The sequence below is a fragment of the Solanum tuberosum genome, unplaced genomic scaffold (genome assembly GCF_000226075.1).
Source record: "Solanum tuberosum cultivar DM 1-3 516 R44 unplaced genomic scaffold, SolTub_3.0 scf00377, whole genome shotgun sequence".
Classification (NCBI taxonomy): Eukaryota; Viridiplantae; Streptophyta; class Magnoliopsida; order Solanales; family Solanaceae; genus Solanum; species Solanum tuberosum.
In genome coordinates this window covers 399,989-423,945 of record NW_006239302.1, presented here as the reverse complement: position 1 = coordinate 423,945, position 23,957 = coordinate 399,989, and the positions used below count along the sequence as shown (strand labels likewise).

At 35.0% G+C, this 23,957-nt stretch overlaps 4 protein-coding genes across 4 annotated transcripts; 1 reads left to right on the top strand and 3 right to left on the bottom strand.

Annotated features, from left to right (window-relative positions):
* The first annotated feature begins 77 nt into the window (after nt 1-77).
* Nucleotides 78-4,978, top strand: LOC102587229 (protein winged eye-like). Its single transcript, XM_006361962.2, has 5 exons — nt 78-303; nt 398-743; nt 1,067-1,135; nt 3,104-3,224; nt 4,568-4,978. The coding sequence occupies exons 1-5, from the start codon at nt 231-233 to the stop codon at nt 4,592-4,594; spliced, it is 636 nt and encodes a 211-aa protein (XP_006362024.1). The 5' UTR covers nt 78-230; the 3' UTR covers nt 4,595-4,978.
* Nucleotides 4,979-5,142: 164 nt separating this feature from the next.
* On the bottom strand, nt 5,143-13,692 carry LOC102586888 (WD repeat-containing protein 13). The gene is made up of 12 exons (XM_006361961.2): nt 13,285-13,692; nt 12,847-12,956; nt 12,433-12,502; nt 10,228-10,384; nt 10,008-10,145; nt 7,904-8,043; nt 7,480-7,527; nt 6,623-6,733; nt 6,353-6,534; nt 6,142-6,263; nt 5,642-5,718; nt 5,143-5,547 (listed from the first exon to the last, which is right to left on the bottom strand). Exons 1-12 carry the CDS (start codon nt 13,498-13,500, stop codon nt 5,437-5,439), a joined length of 1,482 nt encoding a protein of 493 aa, XP_006362023.1. The 5' UTR covers nt 13,501-13,692; the 3' UTR covers nt 5,143-5,436.
* A 1,041-nt stretch (nt 13,693-14,733) lies between these two features.
* Nucleotides 14,734-17,276, bottom strand: LOC102586551 (purple acid phosphatase 2-like). Its single transcript, XM_006361960.1, has 8 exons — nt 17,086-17,276; nt 16,574-16,774; nt 16,378-16,489; nt 16,019-16,248; nt 15,776-15,914; nt 15,364-15,584; nt 15,153-15,274; nt 14,734-15,058 (listed from the first exon to the last, which is right to left on the bottom strand). Exons 1-8 carry the CDS (start codon nt 17,257-17,259, stop codon nt 14,860-14,862), a joined length of 1,398 nt encoding a protein of 465 aa, XP_006362022.1. The 5' UTR covers nt 17,260-17,276; the 3' UTR covers nt 14,734-14,859.
* A 1,633-nt stretch (nt 17,277-18,909) lies between these two features.
* LOC102586219 (purple acid phosphatase 2-like) lies at nt 18,910-23,361 on the bottom strand. Its single transcript, XM_006361959.2, has 8 exons — nt 23,008-23,361; nt 21,867-22,067; nt 21,631-21,742; nt 20,987-21,216; nt 20,237-20,375; nt 19,649-19,869; nt 19,437-19,558; nt 18,910-19,343 (listed from the first exon to the last, which is right to left on the bottom strand). The coding sequence occupies exons 1-8, from the start codon at nt 23,194-23,196 to the stop codon at nt 19,145-19,147; spliced, it is 1,413 nt and encodes a 470-aa protein (XP_006362021.1). The 5' UTR covers nt 23,197-23,361; the 3' UTR covers nt 18,910-19,144.
* Between the last annotated feature and the right edge of the window lie 596 nt (nt 23,362-23,957).

The window sequence follows — 23,957 nt, the reverse complement described above, 5'->3', positions numbered from 1 at the left end:
AATCATAGAATCGAGTTCTTGGATTTTTTTTTTTAATTAAAAGTGGAAAATAGTATTTCTCCTGAAACTTGACTAAAAAAATCTAATAAGAAAAAAGAGGAGCCCTGGTGACACACCCTGGCTTGGCTGGATTCATATATCTCTCTCCTGTTTGTATTCCTGCACAGTTCACACAGTTTGCAGTTTCAGGCGCATGACTTTTGTGGTGTTACACACTCCTCCTTCAGTCCATGGCTAAAACTCGTACAAATCGTCGAACCCTAGATTCTTACACAGTTAAATCCATCAACAAGACTGTTCGAGGTAAGTTCTATTTCATAAACCTTCTCTCAATTTTTCAGAAAAAAACTTTTTTCGCCGGAAAATCTAACTTGCGCTACCTGGAAACATTCTTCAGCCGGCGACTGCGTGTTGATGCGAGCGTCGGAGTCGTCAAAGCCGTCGTACGTTGCTCGAGTTGAGAAGATTGAGTCCGACAACAGAGGTGGCAACGTCAGGGTTCACGTCCGGTGGTACTACCGTCCGGAGGAGTCGATCGGTGGCCGACGTCAGTTTCACGGCTCCAAGGAACTTTTTATGTCCGATCACCGCGATATACAAAGTGCCGACACAATTGAAGGCAAGTGTACGGTCCACACGTTCAAGAGCTACACCAAACTCGACGCTGTTGGGAACGAAGATTTCTTTTGCCGATTTGACTACAATTCTTCTACCGGAGCATTTAATCCTGACAGAGTTGCTGTGTATGTACAAAGTTTGATAAAAATTGTGGCTTTTTTCCTTACAATCTCTATTTAATTAGTACATTTTAAAAAAGTGGTAATTGACTTCAGATTTTTGCATTATCAGTAATTAATGATTTGGTAATAGCTTGTTGAGGAGCAGTAGTTTATTTTTCTGAATAAAGTTTTCAGTTTAAAGACATTCATATAGTTTCGTGCTTCAGAATCTGACAATATGTAGCTACAATACTAACTACGTGATGCTTATGAGGAAACAACATTTTTTTGGAAGTTCTTAACCTTGGTTTTATCACTAAGTATTCTTTTTGGTCCTAATTTGGCAGGTACTGTAAATGTGAAATGCCATACAATCCTGATGACCTCATGGTTCAATGTGAGGGCTGCAGTGACTGGTAAGTCTGATTCTTCACATTTTTCTCATGGTAGGTAATATGTTATCATCTGGTTTCTTGTTTAGCTCTCAGTTACATGATGTTTAAAATCTTCTCAAGTTTAAAGTTACTGATAAGAGGCAAATAGTGTAGTAAGAATTGCTGTTAAATAGTATAGGTCGTGCACTAGTTTCCAATCTCAAAGCCTATTCCTATGTTTCATTACATGCTCTATGTGTACTATTTTCTTTTTTGACAAGTCTCGACATAGTGCAAGAGCTAATTTCAAAAGAAAAGTTGGCCATTAGTTGCACCAGGGTATGCGACTCAAGCTATTCATGAGTATCTGGAGTTACTCAGACATTTCCTGATGGAGGATCATGATACCTTTTAACATGTTGTATGACTTCTGCTCGAATGTTAGGAGCAGGTTTACCCACATAGTGGAGTTACTCAGACATTTTTTAAGTGCATGATGCAGTACAGTTAATATTCTACTTTGAAACACTTATTTCTCTTTGCTCTCCTATTTGTGTAAAATAAAAGTTTCCTTGATGTGATGGTGGTAAACGCCTTATCATACTGACAAAAAAGGTAGTAAGTTCCCTATTACATGACCATTAGATCTCTGTTCTGCCATCAGCTTTTCTGGTATATCTTTAATTATGTATGCTGATGTGTTATGCATATCTATATGGCTGGTCAGATTTGGAATATGCTTTGTTCAGGAAGTCAAATTATGGAAAGAATTTACCTACACATGGAGTTTACACCAACCAAATAAATGTATGACATGTGCATTTTATCACTTAACAATTGTTAATTAACACATTCTCCCCTCAAATTATTACTTAATCATGTTAAATTGAAGGGGTTTGATTTATAAATTGGATGTTGGTAAGGTTTTTTTGTTTAACAATATATTCATAGTGGAATAGACGAAGTTTAATATGACGGACTCTCTCGTAGTATGTTAAATCTAGTTCAAAGCTAGTATTCCATAGCCTATTTTTGTTCTTAATCATTGACGTTTCGGTAGAAACTAAGATAGGGTCATTCCGAGGTACAGTAAATTGTGATCAGGTGTTTAAGATATGATCATTCTCATTCGTTGCATCTTTTTGGTGCACCCATGGAGTTCCATTGAGTATAGAAGATTGGATGTCGTTCGTTCATATTATGGCGTACTGCTTGTAAACATGAAATTTCCTATCATTGTGATAATTGTTTACTTACAAAAAAAAGGGGAATTTCCCAAAAGGTATTTCATTAGAAGGATCAAATTGTTCAGATCCCAAAACCAAGGTTAAAACGGCCTTTTAAGCCATCCCGAGAGCTGATATATGGAAATTAATATACTTATTTATATGGAAAGTAACTGGCTCATCATAAATCATTTATTTCAGAGGGTTTTGATATTTCTGATCAATTTATTTCCATTGTGGTTTGAACACCAGAGTTCATGTTAAGTTTGGAGATTGGTGTGTTCTGTTTTTTACTCTGCTTGTATTGAACTTTCATCTCTCCACATATCTGCAACTAGGTTAGGCAAAAGAGCGAATGAAGAAGAGTAACCATCAGGAATTTCTGCTCGAAAGATAAAATCAGAGTTTTTAATGCGAAAACCGAAAGACGTCATTATTTTAGCTATTTCTTAGGTTGTCATGCCTTTAATTATATTAGGTATGTACTTTTCTGCATTGGAATTCTTGTTTTGGATGGATGCCAAGGTGTGGGAGAAGCTTTAGAGCTGAATACATCAGATTCTTGATCACCTTTCCTAACTGGATTCAGGTGAAAATATGAATTTTTTTGTTTGAGGGCTGAACATGTCTTCAGTTAAGTTTTCTGCTAGCATAGTTGCATATTTAAAGCCATTCATATGTCAAGATTCTTAAGCAACAAAGCATTTTCCTAAACTGGTACATCACTTGAGTCTACTTTTAACATCTGAATGACTGCAACTAAGTGCCTTTAATTTTCATCCAGGTTCCACCCTACTTGTATAGACATGACGCCAGAGGAAGCCAAGAGACTTGACCACTTCTTTTGCCAAAATTGTTCATCTGAAGATCAGAAGAAATTGCTAAATTCTCATGCTGATATAAAGGTGAGCCCATTGCTAGATTAACACAAACATCCTGGTTACCTTTTTGATCCATCTTTCCGTGATCTAAATTGACATAAGTTTCTTATTTTCTATTTTCCTTGGCCTCCATTCACTGATGTTGTTTGTTGTATTCATTCAAAACATGCTGGTATGAAAAACAATGACAAAAAAGATAAGTTGATTTTAGACTAGACATACTTAGTAAAGCTGCTGCTTTTGTCATACCATTTGTTACATGTGGCGAGGGTAGCAGTTTGGGTGTGTAACCCATCATCTTTTGCAACATACTAGTAATGCCAAAGAAAGGTAAATAGCAAATGTCATCAGACTGGGTGGGGTGGAGGTGTTGGAAAGAGATCTGAGTACTTCAAAGCTCCTTTTGAAATATCAAACATGAAGGAAAAGGTAATTGATAGGAGGAGAATGTTGGAATAAGAGATACACAGGTGAAATGCAAGAGGAAAAAATCATCTGAGATTTATACATCTTTTCTGAAATTTATCTTCTCAAACCACCCTGGCAACTCATGATGGTAAGGCAAACTCTCTTTTGATGAAAAATAATTATGTCTCAGTAACAAAGCTACTTTATTAAGGGAAGCAAGTACTACTCAGTCTTTCTTAGCATCCTTTTCTTTTTTCGGAAAACTAGTAATGTTAGTTCTAAGCATCCTTGTCATTTCTCCTCCGTCACTTCTTTAATTAGCCTTGACATTCCCTAAATAATTGTACAATGTAATAAATGCACATCATTACTGTTATTAAGTAATTTATTTATTTTTTGGTGAAAATATGGGCTAGATTTCGATACATGTATATATATTTGGTGAAACAAAATCTGGGCAACGGAAGGTTCTCCAATGAAAATTCAATGCTGAATATGGTCTGATTCTGTGCAAAAATTAATTGGTCTAGGCCTCTAGGGCATTTCGTATACATTCCGAGACTATTTCATGTACACTCTTGAGAGTATTTTGCTCTTGGGCAATGATGCAGCTAACAAGGTTCTAAGTTCTAACTATCGTCTATTGCTGGTAAAAAATTAATACACTGGTTAAGGTTGCCTTCAGATTCTATGGAAGAATGTTGAAACAATGATAGTATAGTAGTCAAGTATGGATATTATGGGAAGTGGGGACACAAGGATCCACCTTAGTTTTGAAATGATGTTCTCAATTAACAGAACAAAAATAGATGTGCGTTATTTGGTGATTTGAAATCTACAGTCCAAAAATAGCTGGAGTTCTTTAGATTTTATTTTCTATAATATTTTGTTTGGTGGTTATTGTCATATAGATATGCTACTGAAGCCTCAAATATCAAAATTTGACCTGACTATTTCAGGTTGAGTCCAAACGCCGCCGGAGGTAATACTTATTTGGCCAACGGGATGCAAGCAAACACTGAGGCAATTATAACTGCATCAGAAGCGACAATCATGTAGACTGATGTAAACGGAACTGACTGAAACTTTGTATTACCAACTGGTTTGATAGGCATGCACCTTGTGTCCTTTAAGTAGGTCGAGGAAGTGTTTGGTTGTGTGTAATTATTTACTGTAGGTTTCTCTTCTGTTCTTTGACGCTATTTTCTTATTAGAGTGACAGGTGTTGTTTATAATAAATTAAAGTAGTTTAGTTTGTTTACCTGTAAATACGTGTTGGTATTTGCTCGAGGCAATAGCCCTTCTGCAAACATCTCCCCTATGGGAACTACTCAGAGTCTGGTAAATGTTAAGACATTTTGTACTCTCCACTCTATTTTTGCCTTATCTTAGTTTTTGCCTGCTATATTTCTTGATTGTGCTGCGTATCCTCAATTAGTAGAGTGTTCACCCTTTACTTGTTTCTACTCGGCATCAGTGTTCCCAGTACACGCAAATATGTAAGACGCAAGTGGTATCTGTAATTGGAATATTGTTTGAATTGGAAAGGCATCTAACATGTCTTGATAGATAGGGCGTTTTTTACTGAAGAAATTATGTAATTCACTGACATCAAATACATTGTACAAAGTCAGTGAAAAAATGAGATACAATTGTGCAATCAGTATGCAAAAGCTCCCTGATGTCACACTTTTCAAGTCTCCTAAAAAACTTTCAGATAGCTAAACTGATATGCCTGTATAGAAAATTACAATCCTCACAGATTCCACGCCAGAATCGAACAGATCAACTGCATGCAAACTGCTTTTAGCTCAGATCTGCATTGATGTTAAGCTGTTTTTGCTCTCTTCCATACAATGACGGTGCCGCCAAAATCAGAGGAAGCTAACAAATTCTCTCCATGATTCCAAGCAATACCTATTACTGGATAGCCATGACCCTGCAGCCAAATACACCCCAATTTATTAATTCTCTTTCCGTGGTCGTCGAAATGATATAAGTCTGTAGATCAAATTTGCTCATCTTTTTTATACCTGAAGTTTGTTAACACATGTATTCCTTGGCCGAGTTAAATCATAGAAGTAAACATTTGCATCTTCACTTCCAGCAACTTCAAATTGACAGAACGAATAACTACGTCAGTTGTGGAAGAAATTCATAAACAGTAGAGACTGGTAACATGTTTTACATCCATGAAGCTTCAGGGAACAACACAGATGTTACCAGGGCAACCCAAAGAATGAAACACAATAGATCAAAGACATTAGAACTTTTTCATTTTTATTATTTTCCAAAAAAAAAGACTTCCAGCTTGGTAGTTTCTTGATTGTAGTTTAAAGGTAGGAAGTGAAAGTCAATAAAACAAGGGATCTGTACCAAAACAAATCTCTCCACAAGAAAATGACTTCCAGCTTGGTAGCCAAACAAACTACAATATTAGGATCTCGAGAGGAAAAAAAAGCAAGCAGAGATTTACAAATTGGAAGTAGCTTTTAAAGATAATAAACTTTTTATGAACAAATTTGATACATACCTATGTATTCTCCCTTTTCAAGGGAAAGTAAAGGACAGAAAGAAGCACGAATGCTGTGTAGCCGTGGAGCCAGCTTCAGTGAGCACCGGAGTGTCAAATAACCTTTCATCTCCAAAGAGACGCTGCAAGCCCAGAATACTTTCAATATGACTAGAAAAAGAAAATCAGAAGAAAGAGAAACCAAGACGAGAGGCATATATTTCAGTTTGACCTGAAAAACGACAAACTTCCGTCACGAGTAAAAGCCAGCAAGACAGGGCCCCGTGCCAGCAGAGAAAATGTCCTGTACTCAACAGTTGTAACAGCAGATCTATGCTTACTGCTACTTCTATTCCGATGAGTTCGAGATAGTGCACCTGTATGGGAGTTCATACTAACTGTGTAAATACATCCCTGCAAATAAGAAAGCTGAATATAGTAAGCCTTGGTACAGAGAGGTCTAGAAATTGTAATGAAGAATAATAGGGACAAAGCAGGTAACCTGACTATCACCGCAGAAAATAAACTGACCAGTGTGGTCATGGTCCATGGCAGTGACTTCGCCATCGACCACAGTTGTACTGATCGTTCTCCCCGTGCTAAAATTGAACACCTGAATGTTAGTTTTAAGGTTTAGTTCTCAATGAGGTAGAAGATAAAGAGTGAAATGAAGGCTGTGACATATTCTATATGGTGAAAAAATATATATATACAGGGATGCAGCGTCATCCAATCCATCAGAAGTAATTTGAAAATGTGTATGAATCCACCAACAGTTTCTGCAGGCATATAAGTATGAAGTAACCTACTTGTTTTTTTTTTTAGAATGAAGAAACCTACTTGTTTTTTTTTTAGAATGAAGTAACCTACTTGTTTTTTTTTTTAAAGAATGAAGTAACCTACTTGTTTTTTTTTAGAATAAAGTAACCTACTTATCAAGTGCAACAATATCCAAATCCAATTTTAGAAGCAAAAGAAATATTCTAGTAGGTTAGAATGTCGGCCTGATTAAATTTGTACTGTTCCCCTAAGATTCTCCAGATTATTACTACTGTGCCTCAACCACTCAGCCAACCCCTTGGGGATGAAAAACAAGTGTACCTTAATGCATTTTGGAAACGTTATCTCTCTAATAATCTAATTTCATGATGACTGCTGTGCACATGAAAATATCCTTTCCTCCTTTCTACTTTCTTTGTTCTATCCTCTTTCCCCGGAGGGCAGATAAATATTTATCATGTGCCCATGAAGAAATATTACTTTAATTAAGCCAATAAATCTAACAAGGATATGTACAATGATTTATACTGTAGATCTAAACAATAGAATGCGTTCAGCTAAAAAGCAAAGGATAATTACATTTATTTCTTTTTTTGCATTGCCAGCAGAAAGAAAGTTGTTGTTCACCTGTAAAAGAAAATAAAAAAGGCAACAAAGAAAGAACTAATTTTAGTAAATTATTTAAATGCATATAAATGCCAAGCCTAAAAAAGAATTTGAAGGCGCTTCATGCAATAAGTTATACAGCTTACTGAATGGATAACAGTTACAAAATATAATAGAGAAGAAAAAAGCTGAAAAGAAGACGTTGCCAAAGAAGATGGTTTATTGTACTGCCAAGCAAAAGGAGAACACATGCAAATATGCATTGACAACAACACAAGAAATTTGCATGCAAACATGACTTATGAAAACCTATGAAGAATGTCATCTAGGAAAGTCTATTCTGGTGGTTGCAGAAAATGTGTACTCATAACCAAAAGGTACATATTTTCCCACTTACAGGATGAAATCGAATACAAAGCTGTGAAGAGACTCCATAAATCACCCTAATGCAAAGGCCTCTAGAAATATCCCATACTCTGACAGTTTTATCCATTGAAGATGATGCAATGTACTGATTGTTTGTGGAGAAGTCAAAATCTGAAAAAAGGACAGATTTCAAAAACATATCAGTAACATGTTAAACATATATAAAGCATAGCTAGCATTTAGTCACTCTTGACCGAGGCACAGACTTGCAATTAGAGTCATGAAGAGGCATGCTAAGAAAATCAAAAGAAGCTCCATAAGAGCACCATAGTGTGGTTTCTGGCTTTCTGGATTACTCAGTTTAGACCATCAATAGATTGGGGTAGGGACTTAAACACATGTACTAATTTCGCATATCCAGAAAACTGTGAGAATTAAAAGGATTCTTTACAAAACCAATATCAAATTTGAAATAAGAGGTTTAAAAAAAGTACGAACATTAAAAGACTCGTGTGATGATAAAAGCTCTTGGCAAAGCCAGGTATCAAAAGAAAATGCTTCCTTTCTGTCAACTCAAAATGAGGCTTAACAACAACCACCAACATTTGAGCTTGGATCAGAACTAATAAAAAATTAATAAAAGAAGTTAAATTTTTTGTAACGTAATAAAACTGCTGTTTTAGTGGGTCATATATACATGGGGAGGGTGTTAGACAAACAACAATATCTATTTTTAACATTTTAGGCCTCAACAACATGTTTTCATTTCCATAGATTTGGCGGTTGGATTCGTTGGGATTTGGAAAAATCAATCAAGACAATGTGAAACGGACACGCAATTAAGAATCACACTGTGATAGAAACAAATACTGCAGGTGCTAACTCCTTTCCCTGAGTAAAAAGGCTACTCTCTCCATCTCAATTTGCAATTTCTTTAGCCTTTAATACAGCCCCCGCTGCATAAAAAAACATAGTATTTTGGTATTAAGAATACTTTGGTACTTTCTGCAAATTATTTTGTGACAAAAGCCTTCCTTTCTTCCTTAAACTGTGTCCATGTCCAGCCTAATACTCCCATTCAAATTTGGATGGATTGAGTATTAAACATTTTCTATGATTCACAGTGTCCTTTTTTCAATGTTTCAAGGTTCTGAGTTAAATGTTAATCAGTTGAATGGGAGAACAAACAATCACAAGGACAGAAGAGATGAGATTTACTAAACCATTTCCATTTGGACATTGCAAAAGTCAACTGACTATTCTGGACATAGCTTCTGGTCAGAACTTTTATAGCAATTTCTGTGTTAAACCTTGTGTCACTTCTACCAACTTAACCCAACAAATACTGGAAGACTTATTTCTCCATTCTCATACCCCTAACCTAAAGTGTGACACAAAGCAGGCTAAGCTTCACATTGCTTAGGTGGTGCTTCAACTATGGTGAGGTCCTAGGCGCACACCTTAGCAAATAGCAAACCAACAATCTTTGAAAAACTTTAGTTGACTTCAAGGAACTCACGACTCTATCTTGTAAGGTAGAACTAAACATAAATACACCATCAAAGTGATTTAGTATTCGAACAGATACATACTGAATGGATAAGTTGCGGATTAGACATAGGAAATTAGAAATTAAGATTAAGGAAACACAAGATTCTATACTGAATTAGTAACTTAACATTTGCATCTGAATCAAAGATCTAAGGAAAGTTGATTTCTTCCACATAATTTTTCTACCAATCCTTCACTAATTAAAATTTCTACCTTTTTAAAAATTCTCCTACCCATAACGCTTTTGTGTTTATCCTTTTTTATATATTAGTTCTTCTCTGGACCCACACATAGCGGGAGCTTAATGCACCATACTGCCCTTTTTTAGTTCTTCAGTTCCTTTTTCACTAAAGCCCTAAATTGAGCTTTAAGTTTAAAACCCCGATAGTTTTGGTGCTTTTCTACACCTTTTGCCTTTGACAACATTGATACAGGATGCTGCTTGCAACCTAATTAAGACTGGTTACAAATTTAAGCCACTATGTCTAATACATTTTTACAAAGGAAAAGTACAACACAAACAACTTTGATATATGTACGAGGTTAAAGACTAAGACTGCAGAATCAATACCAGTTAATCCAACCTGTGACATCTTTTGAATGCCCTATTAACTGCTTAATGACTGAAGGGGGCATGGAGACACTGCATACTGTCAAACTGCCATCGGTTGCTCCATATGCAAGTAGATCAGAACTCATATGCCCAAACTTTATAACCGTAACTGAAAAATTAGATTAGTTAAGTTCATAATTCAGCAAGATGAAGAAAGAGATTGACTGATTCCGATATGAAAAAACAATTACCCATGGCCTTGCATTGGTCAAAAATGCAATGCATCCCCACAAAGGAATATGCAGGTTCCGACCTTCTACGTGGCCGATCATCAGTGTCACTCGCATTAGAACTGAAACTAGTAGTCCGACTCAATGCTTGACTTGCTTGACTGGGACTTCGTAAATCCTGCATAAACATGAGATGGTGAAAATTGTGCTAAGAGAATTATCATTTTTCATGCAACTATAATGACCAGAAAGAACCTACTCCGATCTTCCAGAGAGTGACACACCAAGAGCATTGGTATATGGCTGGGGTCTGGACCTAGACTCGACCAATTGATTTGGCAATGACCTTAGCATTCATCTTTGCTAAAAAAGTTAATCTAATAAGCTCATATGTAAGAGCTATAGACCAAGAAGATTGAACAAATCGAGCAATTGCATGTTCTTATCATCTCCATGCTGGAATATATTATGACACTCAAATCAAGAGTCTGAATGTAACTATGTATACATTTATAAACCAAAAAATCCATGAGTTGATTGTTATTCAACATCTCTAGATCAAGTGCAAGACATGTATTTGCAAAAAGGACCTTAAGGAGACATTAAGGTACATCTACAAATATAGAATCTCAAACATGGAAGTTGGAACTAGCATAAACATTTGCAGATTTGAAAAATGAGAACACTGGATAGATATATAACCAAACAAGCATACCATGACAATCTTGTTCACCCCCACTTAACCCTCTACACAACAGAAAAAGAGAACAGTGCAGCATTCCATGGTCAAACTTTAAATTCTTCAAGTCTTTTGTTTAGGTTATAACATTTGTGTATATACAAATAAAATCAGTACATAGGTTGTATTGAAACCATATGTACAAGTGAGGACAAAAAGGTAGTTTAATAAACTTACTCAGCACTTAAACCAAATGTATCAAGCAATTAGCATGTAATATTCCAATAGTAAGAATAAAAGATCATTTAACACATTAAGGGTCACCCAGAAAATGCTAGACAGATTTCAAAAGGAAACAACAAAGCATATCATTAAATCCACAAAGAGTCCATTCATATATGCCACATATATCTCAAATAAACTGAGAGCTCTTATTTAAAGTAAGTCAACGTAAGTATTTAAACAAACATGAATTCCCACTAGGGGTGTGCATCGGTCGGTTCGGTTTAATGTATTATCGGCTCAGTTTATCGGTTTTGTGTTTTTAAATATGTTAAACCAATAACCAAATCAATAAGAACGATTTATCGGTAGTGGTCCTTAACGGTTCGATTTTCGATTTTCGGTTTAACCAATAAGAAAATACTTATAAAAAAATATATGACTTTTCTAATAAATTTGATGCGAAAACACAATAATGTAACTTTACAAATACTCATAAAATAGAAACAATAATAACAAGCATAAAAAGAACTATATAAGTGTAACACAAAGAGAAATTAAAAGGAATAGGGTTCTTACTTTAGATTTACCGTTTTGTATAATGTGAAGTGTGAAATGAAGGCTAAAGGATAAAGACAGGAACTAGTAACGTATTGAGATTAATATATAATATTTATGTACAAGTAAAAGTAGTAAATTACTAATCTTAATGGGTTATCGATTTACCCAATAACCTAATATTAAAAACCAATACCGAACCGATAACCCAATAATTTTTTTTATAAAACCATTAAAAAACCGTTAACCCAATAACAATAAATCAATAACACTTTTATCGGTTCGGTTTATCGGTCGGTTCAATTTTTGCACACCCCTAATTCCCACAATCTTTTTTTTCCATAATTATAAGAACACCTTTTATAATTTCAAAAAAAGTACATTTTATTAGTATTTCAGATCATATTTTTAATACTCATTTCAAAATAAAGCATTGTTATACATGAGTTCTTACATTCGAAATATTAACATTATGACATTATAATTTATTAAAGTGTTAATAGGTTTACTGCTTAAGTTTCATTTCTAAAGAATATTCAGAAGGTGCAGGTTAACAGCTTCCAAAGAATCCAGTGATTCAAATTACTTAGTTGTATGAATTTCACCCTTCAACTTAATTCGTAGGGTGCAAACACAATCTATCATCCTAATACCTTTTGGATGACATGTCATGGATAGTCAAATACTCATCAATCATCATAAATAGATGCACGCATAGGCTAGTTATGAAAAAATATTAGTCAAAGACAACCAAAAGATGCACATACCTTTAAGGAATTCCAGCTATCTGACTCGAGTAACTGGGAAACTGGACTTGCTGAAGGCATCCATCGCCCACTGATGCATCAACCAGTAAATTATCCTGATGTCAGATTGTATGGAGTACGAACTTCAACAAATGACATGAAAAAAGATAAAAATAAATAAATAAAAAGCTTCGTGTTGTAAAGTTTTACATTCCCCAAAATTCCATGATGTCAAAACAATTCTGAAACGGTAGAAAAGGAACGTGCAACAAAAGTCAACTGAGTATCTCTTTCTAACAAAGTTCTTAGTGATTTGATAAATGAAAATTACACAAATGGTAAGAAGTAAATAACCAATTCTGAGTCTTAATCAAGCACACTAAGCAATAAAGGGGTTGCATGCTACTAGAAGAAATGAAGATAGATCTCAACCACCTGTTCCCTGGGGTACTTGGTCGGCTTGGTATTTGCAACGTCTCCCAATTCCTTGGCCTACTAATATAATTACGATAAGCTACGTATCCTTTTCCATTGCATCTCCAGTCCTTAAACAAGCAATAAAGTTCTATCAAGTCACTGCATAGCTAATCGCAACAAATACAAAGATCCTACTATCAAAATGTAGGATAAAGTTGCATATAGTTTACACAATGAACCACAAAAATCAATTTAAACTGAGATAAACCGAAAGTGCCACAAATGCATGTCAAGTAAGCAATGAATTGTTCACAATGAGATCCTATATACGATGTGAACCAGGATACCACACGGATGTATTTAACATTTGATTCTGAAGAGAAATCACGCGTACACACAGCGATGATGCAGTTACATATAATCACGTGTTCTAACATATGCGTGAAAGAAGCGTACCTTGCGACGAAGCACACCGGATTCAGCTTTGCGATGAAGGAGGAACCGGCGAATTCCAATGTAATTTGGATCTGAATCGGCAGGCGCTGGCTGAAGCATACAACTGAAGAACTCAGGATTTGCAGTAAAATCCTTTTTCTTCTCAATATTCTCCTCCTTCAGTTCATGATCATCACCTTCAGGCGAGCTCCTCTGAATTGTCGTCGATTCAGCCATTTCGAGAAAATTCAGGTGAACTCTTCATTCAAAAAATCGCCTCCTCCGGCAACCAGATCGTGGAGGAAGCGCTTTTGAAATTATTATTTTTTCTCTCGGCGATGGCTGAAAACGGAGTTGCCAAAATGTGAATTGTGACGACTAAGGCGAATGTGCAATTGAGTAGTTTCCGTCTCCTGCGCCATTTTTTGGTGACGGTGCATCTTATATAAAGTTTGTGGCGAGTAACTCCCTGTTCTTTCTATTTTGTCATTTCCTCCCCGAAACTATAATGCTTTACGAGAAACACCCTTCTCCTTTTGATTTTTCCACTTTCTTCCCATAAAATTCGTTTTTATTTTTTCCCATACCAAAAGTACTGCGAACAAGCCTTTCTAGCTGTCCCAAATTACATCTATAGTTAAATTAGACTAGAAAGAAGAAATGAATTTATATAAGTTGAATGCCATTTTTCATTTCAATAAAAAGAAAAGTAATATATGGAGTGGTGAAGTAGTTATTAAGCTAGAATACGACTCAATATTTTACTATATAAAGATTCCATCGAGTTATATAAATTTATAGATTAAAGAGCACGATTGATTTTGGAAACCTGTTTCATCCCCTAAAACTCATTCCAACTTTTATTTTCTGTCTTTTCTTCTATATTTCATTTGCTTCGACTTCACTAATTAGAAAGCATTTATTTGGTTTTTGGATTTTAATATTACTTTTCAAAATATTATTACTTTTATGAAATTGTTCTTCCAAAATTAAATCTAGACAACAATTGTCTTAAAATTGACACCTTAAATTAATTATCTCAGAGTTAAACTTAGAACTAACCTAAACGCCACCTACCTAAGGTATATTTTGTTATTATGAAGCTAGCAAGTAAATTATTATTTTTTGTTTTAAACCTTTTTTTGAATCATTGAATTAACTAAAAGTGAAATGTTCAATTGTTGTGAAGATTGGTTCAAAAAAGGTACTTTCAAATGCCAATGTTTTACGATGTTAATGGTGTAAAAGATGAAATAGTCCGTCATATTGTAACTCATTACATATGCATAAAGTAATACTTGAATTTCATGGGGAAAAAAATGGTTCACATTTGTACTTTGATGTTACCTTCTATACCTTGCAGGGTAATTTTTTGTTCAACATATTCTCTGTGTATCAGTTGCATATGAAAACTGTATAGTCAGTCCACTGGCTGGTTTTGCCGCTATATCTCTCATTAGGAAATATACATACAACAACATACCAAGTGTACGTAAATGCTAATTGTCTCATTACGTGTACCTTGTAAGGAAACAAAATTACAGAATGCTACATAGGAAAAGGAAAGAAAAGAAATATGAGATCTCGTGTATATCATCATGATTTAGCTGTTGTGGACTCATCAACTGGGTGCCAAAAACGATTATTAACCCATATTCTATCAGCTTCCACAGCATATCCATCTTGATTACGATGCCAACTATAATAAGCATGAGTTCTATTCTTGATGGCGAGAGTGGCATGTCCAAAACTGGCCTCGCGGAACGCAGAGTAAGCTGGTTGTGGCTCTGACATGCTGAAATTAGTGTACAAGATATGCGATTATTTGTCTGACAAATGCCAATTGCAACAGATAAAACAACTTTCTAGACATAGACTAATCGTCTTACTTGGTGGCTAGGCCTTCAAGATTTCCTCCATCGCCGATTGTTATATAAATTGGAGCAGATTGATCTTTAATAGGACTGCATTCTCCATTGACAACGTTATAGGCCACATTAGATATCCGTTCCTGAAACACAATAAAAATTTACATCTTCTATAACAGATGAAACTATGATTCTCACATAAGCTACAGAGAACTGGTAGAGCTGTACATACCGTTCGTTCATAAGCATGAACATGACCTGCAAACACCATATCCACTTTGTACTGTACAAACCATGGCTCATACACTACTCTCATGGTTTCCCCTTCCATATAGTGATTGTTGTAGCTGTTATACCATGGAGAATGTACTAAAACAAACAGCCACGGAGTCTCAGTCCTGTTAACCTTTGGTAGTTCTTTCTCTAGCCATTTATATTGGGGAGTGTATTTGCCTAAAATTTGAAAAGAACAAAAGGAACTGTAAGAAAAACAGACAAATCCACTAGTCCTGAATTTTCCGAATAGCCTTTAAGTCACCGAGAAAATGCATTATGAATTATCGGGAAGCAAGGTGAATGTTGTTGAAGTGCATGACCATGGATTAAGTTGTTAAGTAGTACTCGCAAGAATGTCATATCCTTACCAAATGCTGAATATGAGGATAAAACTATGATATATGCTGAAGCTCGCTTGATTGAATACCAAAGTGGAGATGTGCTGTTTGATGCTTTATACGGGACATGATATCTATGAGTGTAGGGCTTGAAGGGTTCTGTTTCCCCCTGCAGATAGTAACAAAATGTATTCATCAAAATTCCATTGCAAAACCATCTAAAATCCAGAAATGCATTAAATCTCAATGAGCTGATATTACGGTATCACTTACAATTTCAGGAGCAAAATCTATCTCATGATTTCCTGCGGTCCAAATCCAAGGTTGATAAGCAGTACTTCTCTCTGCAAACCTTCCCCAAGTATCCCATCTGTTATTGTCATGATTTGGATACTTATCTGCATAAGATATGTCCCCTACGAACAACACTGCTTGCCCCTTAATTGGATTTAATTCATAATGTGTGAGTGTCTTGTTTGAATCGAAACTCTGACCAAGATCCCCTGTAATGAAATGCAGGATTGACTAATAAACACCACAAAAATGAAAGCACAATATAAATGAAACCTCAAAAGCAATGGTAAAATAACCTAAGAAAGCTCCAACAGCAATAATATGGTTGGAATTGTTACCTATAAGACCAAATGTATAGGGTACATCAGGCCCAGCTTCTGGAGGAGTTACGAACCAGAAGGTTCGTGCCACGTGCCCAATCCCAATCTTATAGTAGTATATGGTATCGAACTACAAAAGGAGAATTAAATCCATTGTCAATTTGAGCATCCCAATATTAAATTTTGTTCAAGGAATGAAAGAAAGAATGTTAACCTTCAAATGTTCGATAGTACAGTGGTGGATGTAACCAGATGTATAGTTATAAAACTTATAGGTAGTAACTTTTCCATTTGCCTTATTCTTTAGCTTGCTTTTCTCACTCCAGTATACTACTGTACTTGAACCAGGTTCATCCATAGTCACCCATGAAACAATTAACGCCTTTCCCACGTGATCTCCTTGTGTTATATGAACCTTATAAAAAAGAAACCCCAAATAGAATCAATTGTCAAATAAACCAAATTCCATGAAAGTGACAAGCATAAGCAAAACTTATTACATGTGATAAAAAATTTAAACACTATGCCAGTATTTTTCACAATAAAATTTTGACAAGAGAGTTTCTTCACTAATAACTTTGGTCAAGAATAAGCAGCTAACATAAACTAGCTACTACCATACAAAGCACCCTGTGGGAGGCTATCATTTGTAGGACGAGACTCGAGAGGCAAACCTACTCCCATACATTCCGACCTGACTCCTTGGGAATGAGAATATGAAGATACCTGTTGAGGCGCATTATATCCAGGAGGAACACGGAAGACATCACTATCCAGAGGCATATCAATTGTCTTCTCAACTTTCCTAACAAAACTACTGGTGACTCCGCCATGGCATAAAACTGACTCATTCACAATCAAACTTAGAACAACGAAAATGCAATAACCAAACACACCCATCTTGTGGGAAAACTCAACTTTCACATTAATCAAGAGTAGTAGCTTCTATATATAGGCATCCAGGAAATACGATCCCTCCAAATACTCCAATCCATTTTAGTCGTCAATCCCGGCATGCTTACTAAAAACATAAACAAAATAATTGTCATTTTAGAAAATCAAAATATAATTCGCAATTTGTTTTCACATTTGGTCTTATGTCAATAAAATATGGAGGTGCACAAAAATAAACTTAAGTATGAATTAATATGATTATAATGTGGATCATATGAATTAATTTTAAACTTAAATCGGTGAAAAGTTTAGTTAGTAGAAGGATCCATAATAATACGATCTCACTATTTATGTTGAATAAAATTCCATATCAGCATTAAATTCTCATTCTTAAGGTTGTCCCACGTCTAAACACGACGTTCTTCCGTTTGATTAATTGTACGATGCGTGCAACCCTTCTATTTATTTTTGCAATTATTGTTATTCTGTCGTAATGTTTAAGTGGGTTGTGACGTTGACAAATTATTTATTTAAATTTTATTGTATTGGATCGTTAAATTATTATTATGTAATGATAAAATTCTTGTTTTATGTACTGATCAATTTGGTGTGATCGCTTTGTTATCTTACTTATTTTCTTTCATTTCATTTTAAAACATTTGCTTATTATCTAATAATCATAGGTTATTCTTTATCGTTTTTATGATGACCCTATATTGTACCCTAGCTTGAGCCGAGAGTCTTTCAGAAACAGTCTCTTTACCTTGGAGAAATAGTGGCAAGGTCAACGTACACTCTACCCTCCCCAGAATTCACTTTGTGAAATTTCATTGTAGTTGCTATTGTTGTTTTAGGCTTATCCCCTTAAATTGTTAATGTCTGATATTTTAATATAATGATGTGGATTGATACAATCTAATCAAATGTTATATTCATCAAAATAATTTAACATTTTCATTAAAATAATTTAATACAACACATTATGAAATAATATGTAATAACTATCAAAACAAAGTGTAACACCTTATCACGGTGATATCTAAATCAATTTGTATGTATCTTAATCAGTATTAACTATCGCATCCGCTTCTTAAGTTATTATAATATATTATCCTTTCCTATCAAAAAAAAAACTACTTTTCATCGTATAAATATCAAATAAGCATGCACTTAGAGAATATTATTTTGTATACTCATATTTCATACATTTTTTATTTTTCCTGGTCCACTGATATTGATTAGAATTAACGCTCCACATGAGTACGCTTATTTAATTGATACTTAATTACTCGTGAAGGAGTGTATTATATAAAAACAAAAAAGATGTGAAATGGGGAAAAAGATTTCGGCCACCTGCTCCTGGATATATTATAGTTGTTAATTTACTCATATGATATGTCTATGGCACGTTTCTTCGTTAATTAATTAATATTAAAACTTAATACATTTGCTATTAATTTATATCACATGATATGTCTAAGGCTTTACCCAAAAAAAAAAAGTCTTCTTTCTCTAACTTTGATAAATTTTAAATATAACATTATAATCAATTTTTAAGTTCTACTTTTTATATTGGTTCCAAGTGTAAGCTGATTTAACCATCAGCCATTAGACAACCATGTAAAATAATTTATAATTAAAGAAAATGACTAATGATTAGAATTATAATTTGGAAAAATGAGTAATATGAACAAATGTATGTCCTTCGATTTTCTTTTACGACGTTTTTTTCGTTTTCCACACAATGACTCTTCTGCCATGTCCCAAATGGACGTTTAACAAATTATGAGGCAGCAAGAGCTTGAAATAATGAAACATTTATTCATCAAAAAAGTACACAATGTTACTGAGGAAAAGGAAAGAAAAGATAGATGAAATTTCGTGTATATCATCATGATTTGGCTGCTGTGGACTCATCAACTGGATGCCAAACTCGGTTGTTAACCCATATTTTATCAGCTTCCACAGCATATCCATCTTGATTACGATGCCAACTATAATAAGCATGAGTTCTATTCTTGATGGCAAGAGTGGCATGTCCAAAACTGGCCTCGCGGAATGCAGAGTAAGCTGGTTGTGGCTCTGTCATGCTGAAATTAGTGTACAAGATATCTGATTAGTTGTCTCACAGAAACGCCAACCACAACAGATAAAACAACTTTCTAGACCTAGATTAATCTTACTTGGTGGCTAGGCCTTCAAGATTTCCTCCATCACCGATTGTTACATAAATTGGAGCAGACTGATCTTTAATAGGACTGCATTCTCCATTGACAACGTTGTAGGCCACATTAGAAATCCGTTCCTGAAACATAATAAAAGCTTACATCTTCTATAACAGATGAAAACTAAGATTCTCACATAAGCTACAGAGAACTGGATGAGTTGTACGTACCGTTCGTTCATAAGCATGAACATGACCTGCAAAAACCATATCCACTTTGTACTGTACAAACCATGGTTCATACATTACTCTCATGGTTTCCCCTTCCATATAGTGATAGTTGTAGCTGTTATACCATGGTGAATGTACTAGAACAATCAGCCACGGAGTCTCAGTCCTGTTAACCTTTGGTAGCTCTTCCTCAAGCCACTTGTATTGAGGAGTGTATTTGCCTATTAAATGGAGGAAAGAAAAGGAACTTATAAGAAAACAGACAAATCCATGGTCCTGAATTTTCGAAATAGATGCCTCTCCTGAATAACCTATACTAGAGACCACGAAAATGCACTCACAGACTTTTTTGGGAGCAAGGTGAATGTGAACAAAAGATAGACATCGACTGTGGACTGAAATTTTTGGTATTACTACATAAAGACTTCTAAATTCTTCAAGAACTGGAAAAGTAACAGACTGTAGATGATATTTTCTGGCTGAGTACTTCTAAGTTCTATGTCCACACTAAAGAAGAGGAACAGGGAAAGCATAAACCAGTTCATAACTCAATGCCAAGTATCATTCACAAGAATACCGTATCCTTACCATATGCTGAATATGACGATAAAACTATGATATACGCTGAGGCTCGCTTGATTGAATACCAAAGTGGAGATGTGCTGTCTGATGCTCTGAATGGGACATGATACCGATGAGTGTAGGGCTTGAATGGTTTTGTTTCCCCCTGCAGGCAGTATCAGAATGTATTCATCAAAATTCCATGCAAAACCATCTAAAATGTAGGACATTATTATTAAAGGAATGGAAAAGCACAAGCAAATTGTCTTTTTTGCTGTGGAGTTCAATCAATAAACTCTATAACCACATTGGTTCTCTCTAAAGCATACATGCTTGCTCATTATTAGTCTCTCTAAATATAGTCATTTTAATCGTGCAATATGAATCTCATGCCACTTCCTTTGCAAAGCAGAGGAAATGTTTATCTATTTTTTTGTTGGAACAGAGAGAGATACCAGCTTCAATAAACTCACCGCACTCAAACTAGAAATATAGAGCAGAATCTCTGGTTAAGATATACTGATATTGTGAGGAATGTAGAATTCATGCAAGTATGCTTTCTGTTCATACATTGAAACAAAAGGGTTTTAACACAGCTTCTTCTCAATTGGCTGAAGGTCAAGAAATGCATTAATAAAGCTCTGTAGGAGCTAATATTAGCAGTTTCGTCATCAGTATATATCTCTATATCTAGCTCAAAAAATTAGGTTAAAGCATCCATGAAATACACAAGAAATAAGTTTTAAGCAAAAAGGGAAATAGTATGGAATCACTTACAATTTCAGGAGCAAAATCTAACTCATGATTTCCTGCTGTCCAAATCCAAGGTTGATAAGCAGTACTTCTCTCTACAAACCTTCCCCATGTGTCCCACCTTACATTATCATGATTAGGGTAGTTATCAGCATAAGATAGGTCGCCTACGAACAACACTGCTTGCCCCTTAATTGGATTTAATTCATAATGTGTGAGTGTCTTGTTTGAATCGAAACTCTGACCAAGATCCCCTGCAATGAAATGCAGGTTGGCTGAGAAATGCTGCACAAACGCTAACACAAGCATAAATGTTTTTTAGCTATCATTTCTCCTTCTCCTTTGGAAGTATGCAAAGAGGTTCTCACTGAACCATGTTCAGCATATGCACCGAAGGAGAAGCATGCTGTATGTATAACGTACATGTAACGAAGTTTATGCGTCATGCAGATAATGCTGTTTCACACAATAAACTAGAAAATTTGTCATCTCTCAATCCTAGATTCAGGGTCTAAATCATATTCACATCAACATGATTGTACAATATATCTTTATTTTGGTACGGTATGAGAAAGCACAATATCAATGAAACTTCAGAAGCAGTGTGTAAAATAACCAAAGCAAGCTCCACGAAGTACCAACAGCAATAATTTGGTTGAAATTGTTACCTATAAGACCAAAAGTATAGGGTACATCAGGGCCGACTTCTGGAGGAGTTGTGAACCAGAAGGTTCGTGACACCCGTCCAATCCCAATCTTATAGTAGTATTTGGTATCAAACTGCAAAGGAGTATTAAATCCATTGTAAGTTTGAGCATCATTATAGAGGGTAAAAGTAGTTTAGAAATGCTCAAGAAACCAAAATTATCCAACCAAAAAAGCGAATGAAAGAAAGAATATTCACCTTCAAATTTTTGATATTGCAGTGGTGGATGTAACCAGAAGTATAGTTATAATATGTGTAGGTAGTAACTTTTCCGCTGGCCTTATACTTTTGCTTGCTTTTCTCACTCCAGTATACTACTGTACTTGAACCAGGTTCATCCATAGTCACCCATGAAACAATAACAGCCTTTCCCACATGATCTCCTTGTGTTATGTGAACCTTATAAAGACACCCCAAACAGAATCAATTGGCAAATAAACCAAATTCCATGAATGATACAAGCATAAACAAAATTTGTTACATCTGATAAAAACTTTAAACACCATCCCATTTGTCCAATGGGTTTTAACTGAACCCAGAATTTCCCACACTGATTCAACTTAGTGCGGGGCACCGTGTTTGTCACAGTAATAGCCTTATTCATGTAGTTTCTTGCTTTTGTTATCTGTTACAATTTGTTATTTACTATGTTAGGTGATCGCACTATTTTGTTGATGTTATGTTCTTGCCTGCCTCTTTCCTTTTTTAATACTAATTTGTTTTGCTTCACTTGAGACAAGGGTTTCTTGGAAAGAGTCTCTACGCCTCCTCGAGATAAAGGTAAGATCTTCATATACTCTACCCTCTCTAGAACAACGGATATGTTGTTCATTTGACAGTAAAATTTTTGACAAATATTAAAACAAGAGGTTCTTCAATAATGGCTTGGTAGAAAGTCACAAAGAAGGCATCAGATAAGAATCTAACATAAACAATGCCTTCAGCCGTACAACGCACACAGTGGCCGGCCTGCAAAAGTGATCACTCGTAGGAGGAGAAGGTAGCCTACGCCCATACCTTCCCACCTGCCTCCTTGGACTTAGCTCTGAAAATGAATTTTTCTAAACCGATAATTTCAATTTCAAGAGTTGTATGAGTTCAGTGGATCCCAAAAATATCTACTTTTCTACTAGTATACCCCAAAACCTATTAAAAAATCAAAGTAAAGTGCCATTAAACAAAAACGGAAAAAAAAAAGAAGGTGAAAAGTGCATCAAATATATCTCATAAAAAATTCAACAACTCACAGCAAGGTCAATGATGCATCAAAAGTGTTTGTTAAAAGCTCTAAATGAAAAAATACAAACTAGAAAACAGAAAAAGGAGAATATGAAGATACCTGTTGAGGCGTATTATGTCCAGGAGGAACACTGAAAACATCACTATCCAGAGGCATATCAATTGTTTTCTCAACTTTTCTAACAAAACTACTGGTGACTCCACCATTGCATAAAACTGACTCACTCACAATCAAACCCAAAACAACAAGAATACAATACCCAAAAGAAGTCATTCTTGACAAACTCATCTTTTGGGAAAACTCAACTTTCACATTACTCAAGAGTAGAAGCTCCTTTATATATGAATCGAGGAAGTAAATAGATACCTGTATTCCCAGTATATACGTCTAGAATTGCGGGGAATATGCTAACCTTATACGATGATAAGTACTCACTCAGTCCCAACTTAATTTAAATATTTTCCATCGAATTAATTGGTAAACTATGGTTTATGACCTACATTAAAGATAGAATTTTGAACAATTTTTCATAATTTATCATTTTAATTTTAATTTATTTGTCTTGCATTTTTTTTTCCAGTTCTTTCCAATTTTTTATTCTTTCTTATTAACTCTTTAATTTTTACTTTACGTACAAAATTAAAAGACATTTTAATATATTTTACAAGGTTCAAAACTTTTGTATATTCTCTTTAACTCAATATCAAGTCAATCTAAATCAAGAGGAGTTATACATGATACTATGATAAACTTGGTAAGGAAATATCTCGGGGACTCTATGAAGATCGAATATTAATTTATCATGTTGTTTCTATTTTACCTTGCTATTAAATTCTATTCATTTTTCAATGTTTAGATGACTTATATTTAGTTTACTACTTTCTTAATCTCTCTGTCAAGTCAATAGTGGACAACTATTATTTGATATTTGAATTTTTTTTCATTTTTGTTCTTCATTTACATTGTCTATGTGATAAATTTAAGAGAGTTAATTGTTCATATTTACTCCCCTCCCCCCCCCCCCCCCACCTCTACATTTTTTTTCTTTT

Coding starts and splice junctions, on each gene's coding strand:
- LOC102587229 (XM_006361962.2), top strand. CDS start 231: ATGGCTAAAACTCGTACAAATCGTCGAACCCTAGATTCTTACACAGTT. Junction 304..397: donor CATCAACAAGACTGTTCGAG/GTAAGTTCTATT, acceptor AACATTCTTCAG/CCGGCGACTGCGTGTTGATG. Junction 1,136..3,103: donor TGTGAGGGCTGCAGTGACTG/GTAAGTCTGATT, acceptor ATTTTCATCCAG/GTTCCACCCTACTTGTATAG.
- LOC102586888 (XM_006361961.2), bottom strand. CDS start 13,500: ATGGCTGAATCGACGACAATTCAGAGGAGCTCGCCTGAAGGTGATGAT. Junction 10,146..10,227: donor TGACCAATGCAAGGCCATGG/GTAATTGTTTTT, acceptor CTAATTTTTCAG/TTACGGTTATAAAGTTTGGG. Junction 5,548..5,641: donor CATGTGTTAACAAACTTCAG/GTATAAAAAAGA, acceptor ATTTGGCTGCAG/GGTCATGGCTATCCAGTAAT.
- LOC102586551 (XM_006361960.1), bottom strand. CDS start 17,259: ATGGGTGTGTTTGGTTATTGCATTTTCGTTGTTCTAAGTTTGATTGTG. Junction 15,915..16,018: donor TAGATTTTGCTCCTGAAATT/GTAAGTGATACC, acceptor TACTATCTGCAG/GGGGAAACAGAACCCTTCAA. Junction 15,059..15,152: donor CTTGAAGGCCTAGCCACCAA/GTAAGACGATTA, acceptor CACTAATTTCAG/CATGTCAGAGCCACAACCAG.
- LOC102586219 (XM_006361959.2), bottom strand. CDS start 23,196: ATGAGTTTGTCAAGAATGACTTCTTTTGGGTATTGTATTCTTGTTGTT. Junction 19,870..20,236: donor ATCGTCATATTCAGCATATG/GTAAGGATACGG, acceptor TCCATTTAATAG/GCAAATACACTCCTCAATAC. Junction 19,559..19,648: donor TTCATGCTTATGAACGAACG/GTACGTACAACT, acceptor ATTATGTTTCAG/GAACGGATTTCTAATGTGGC.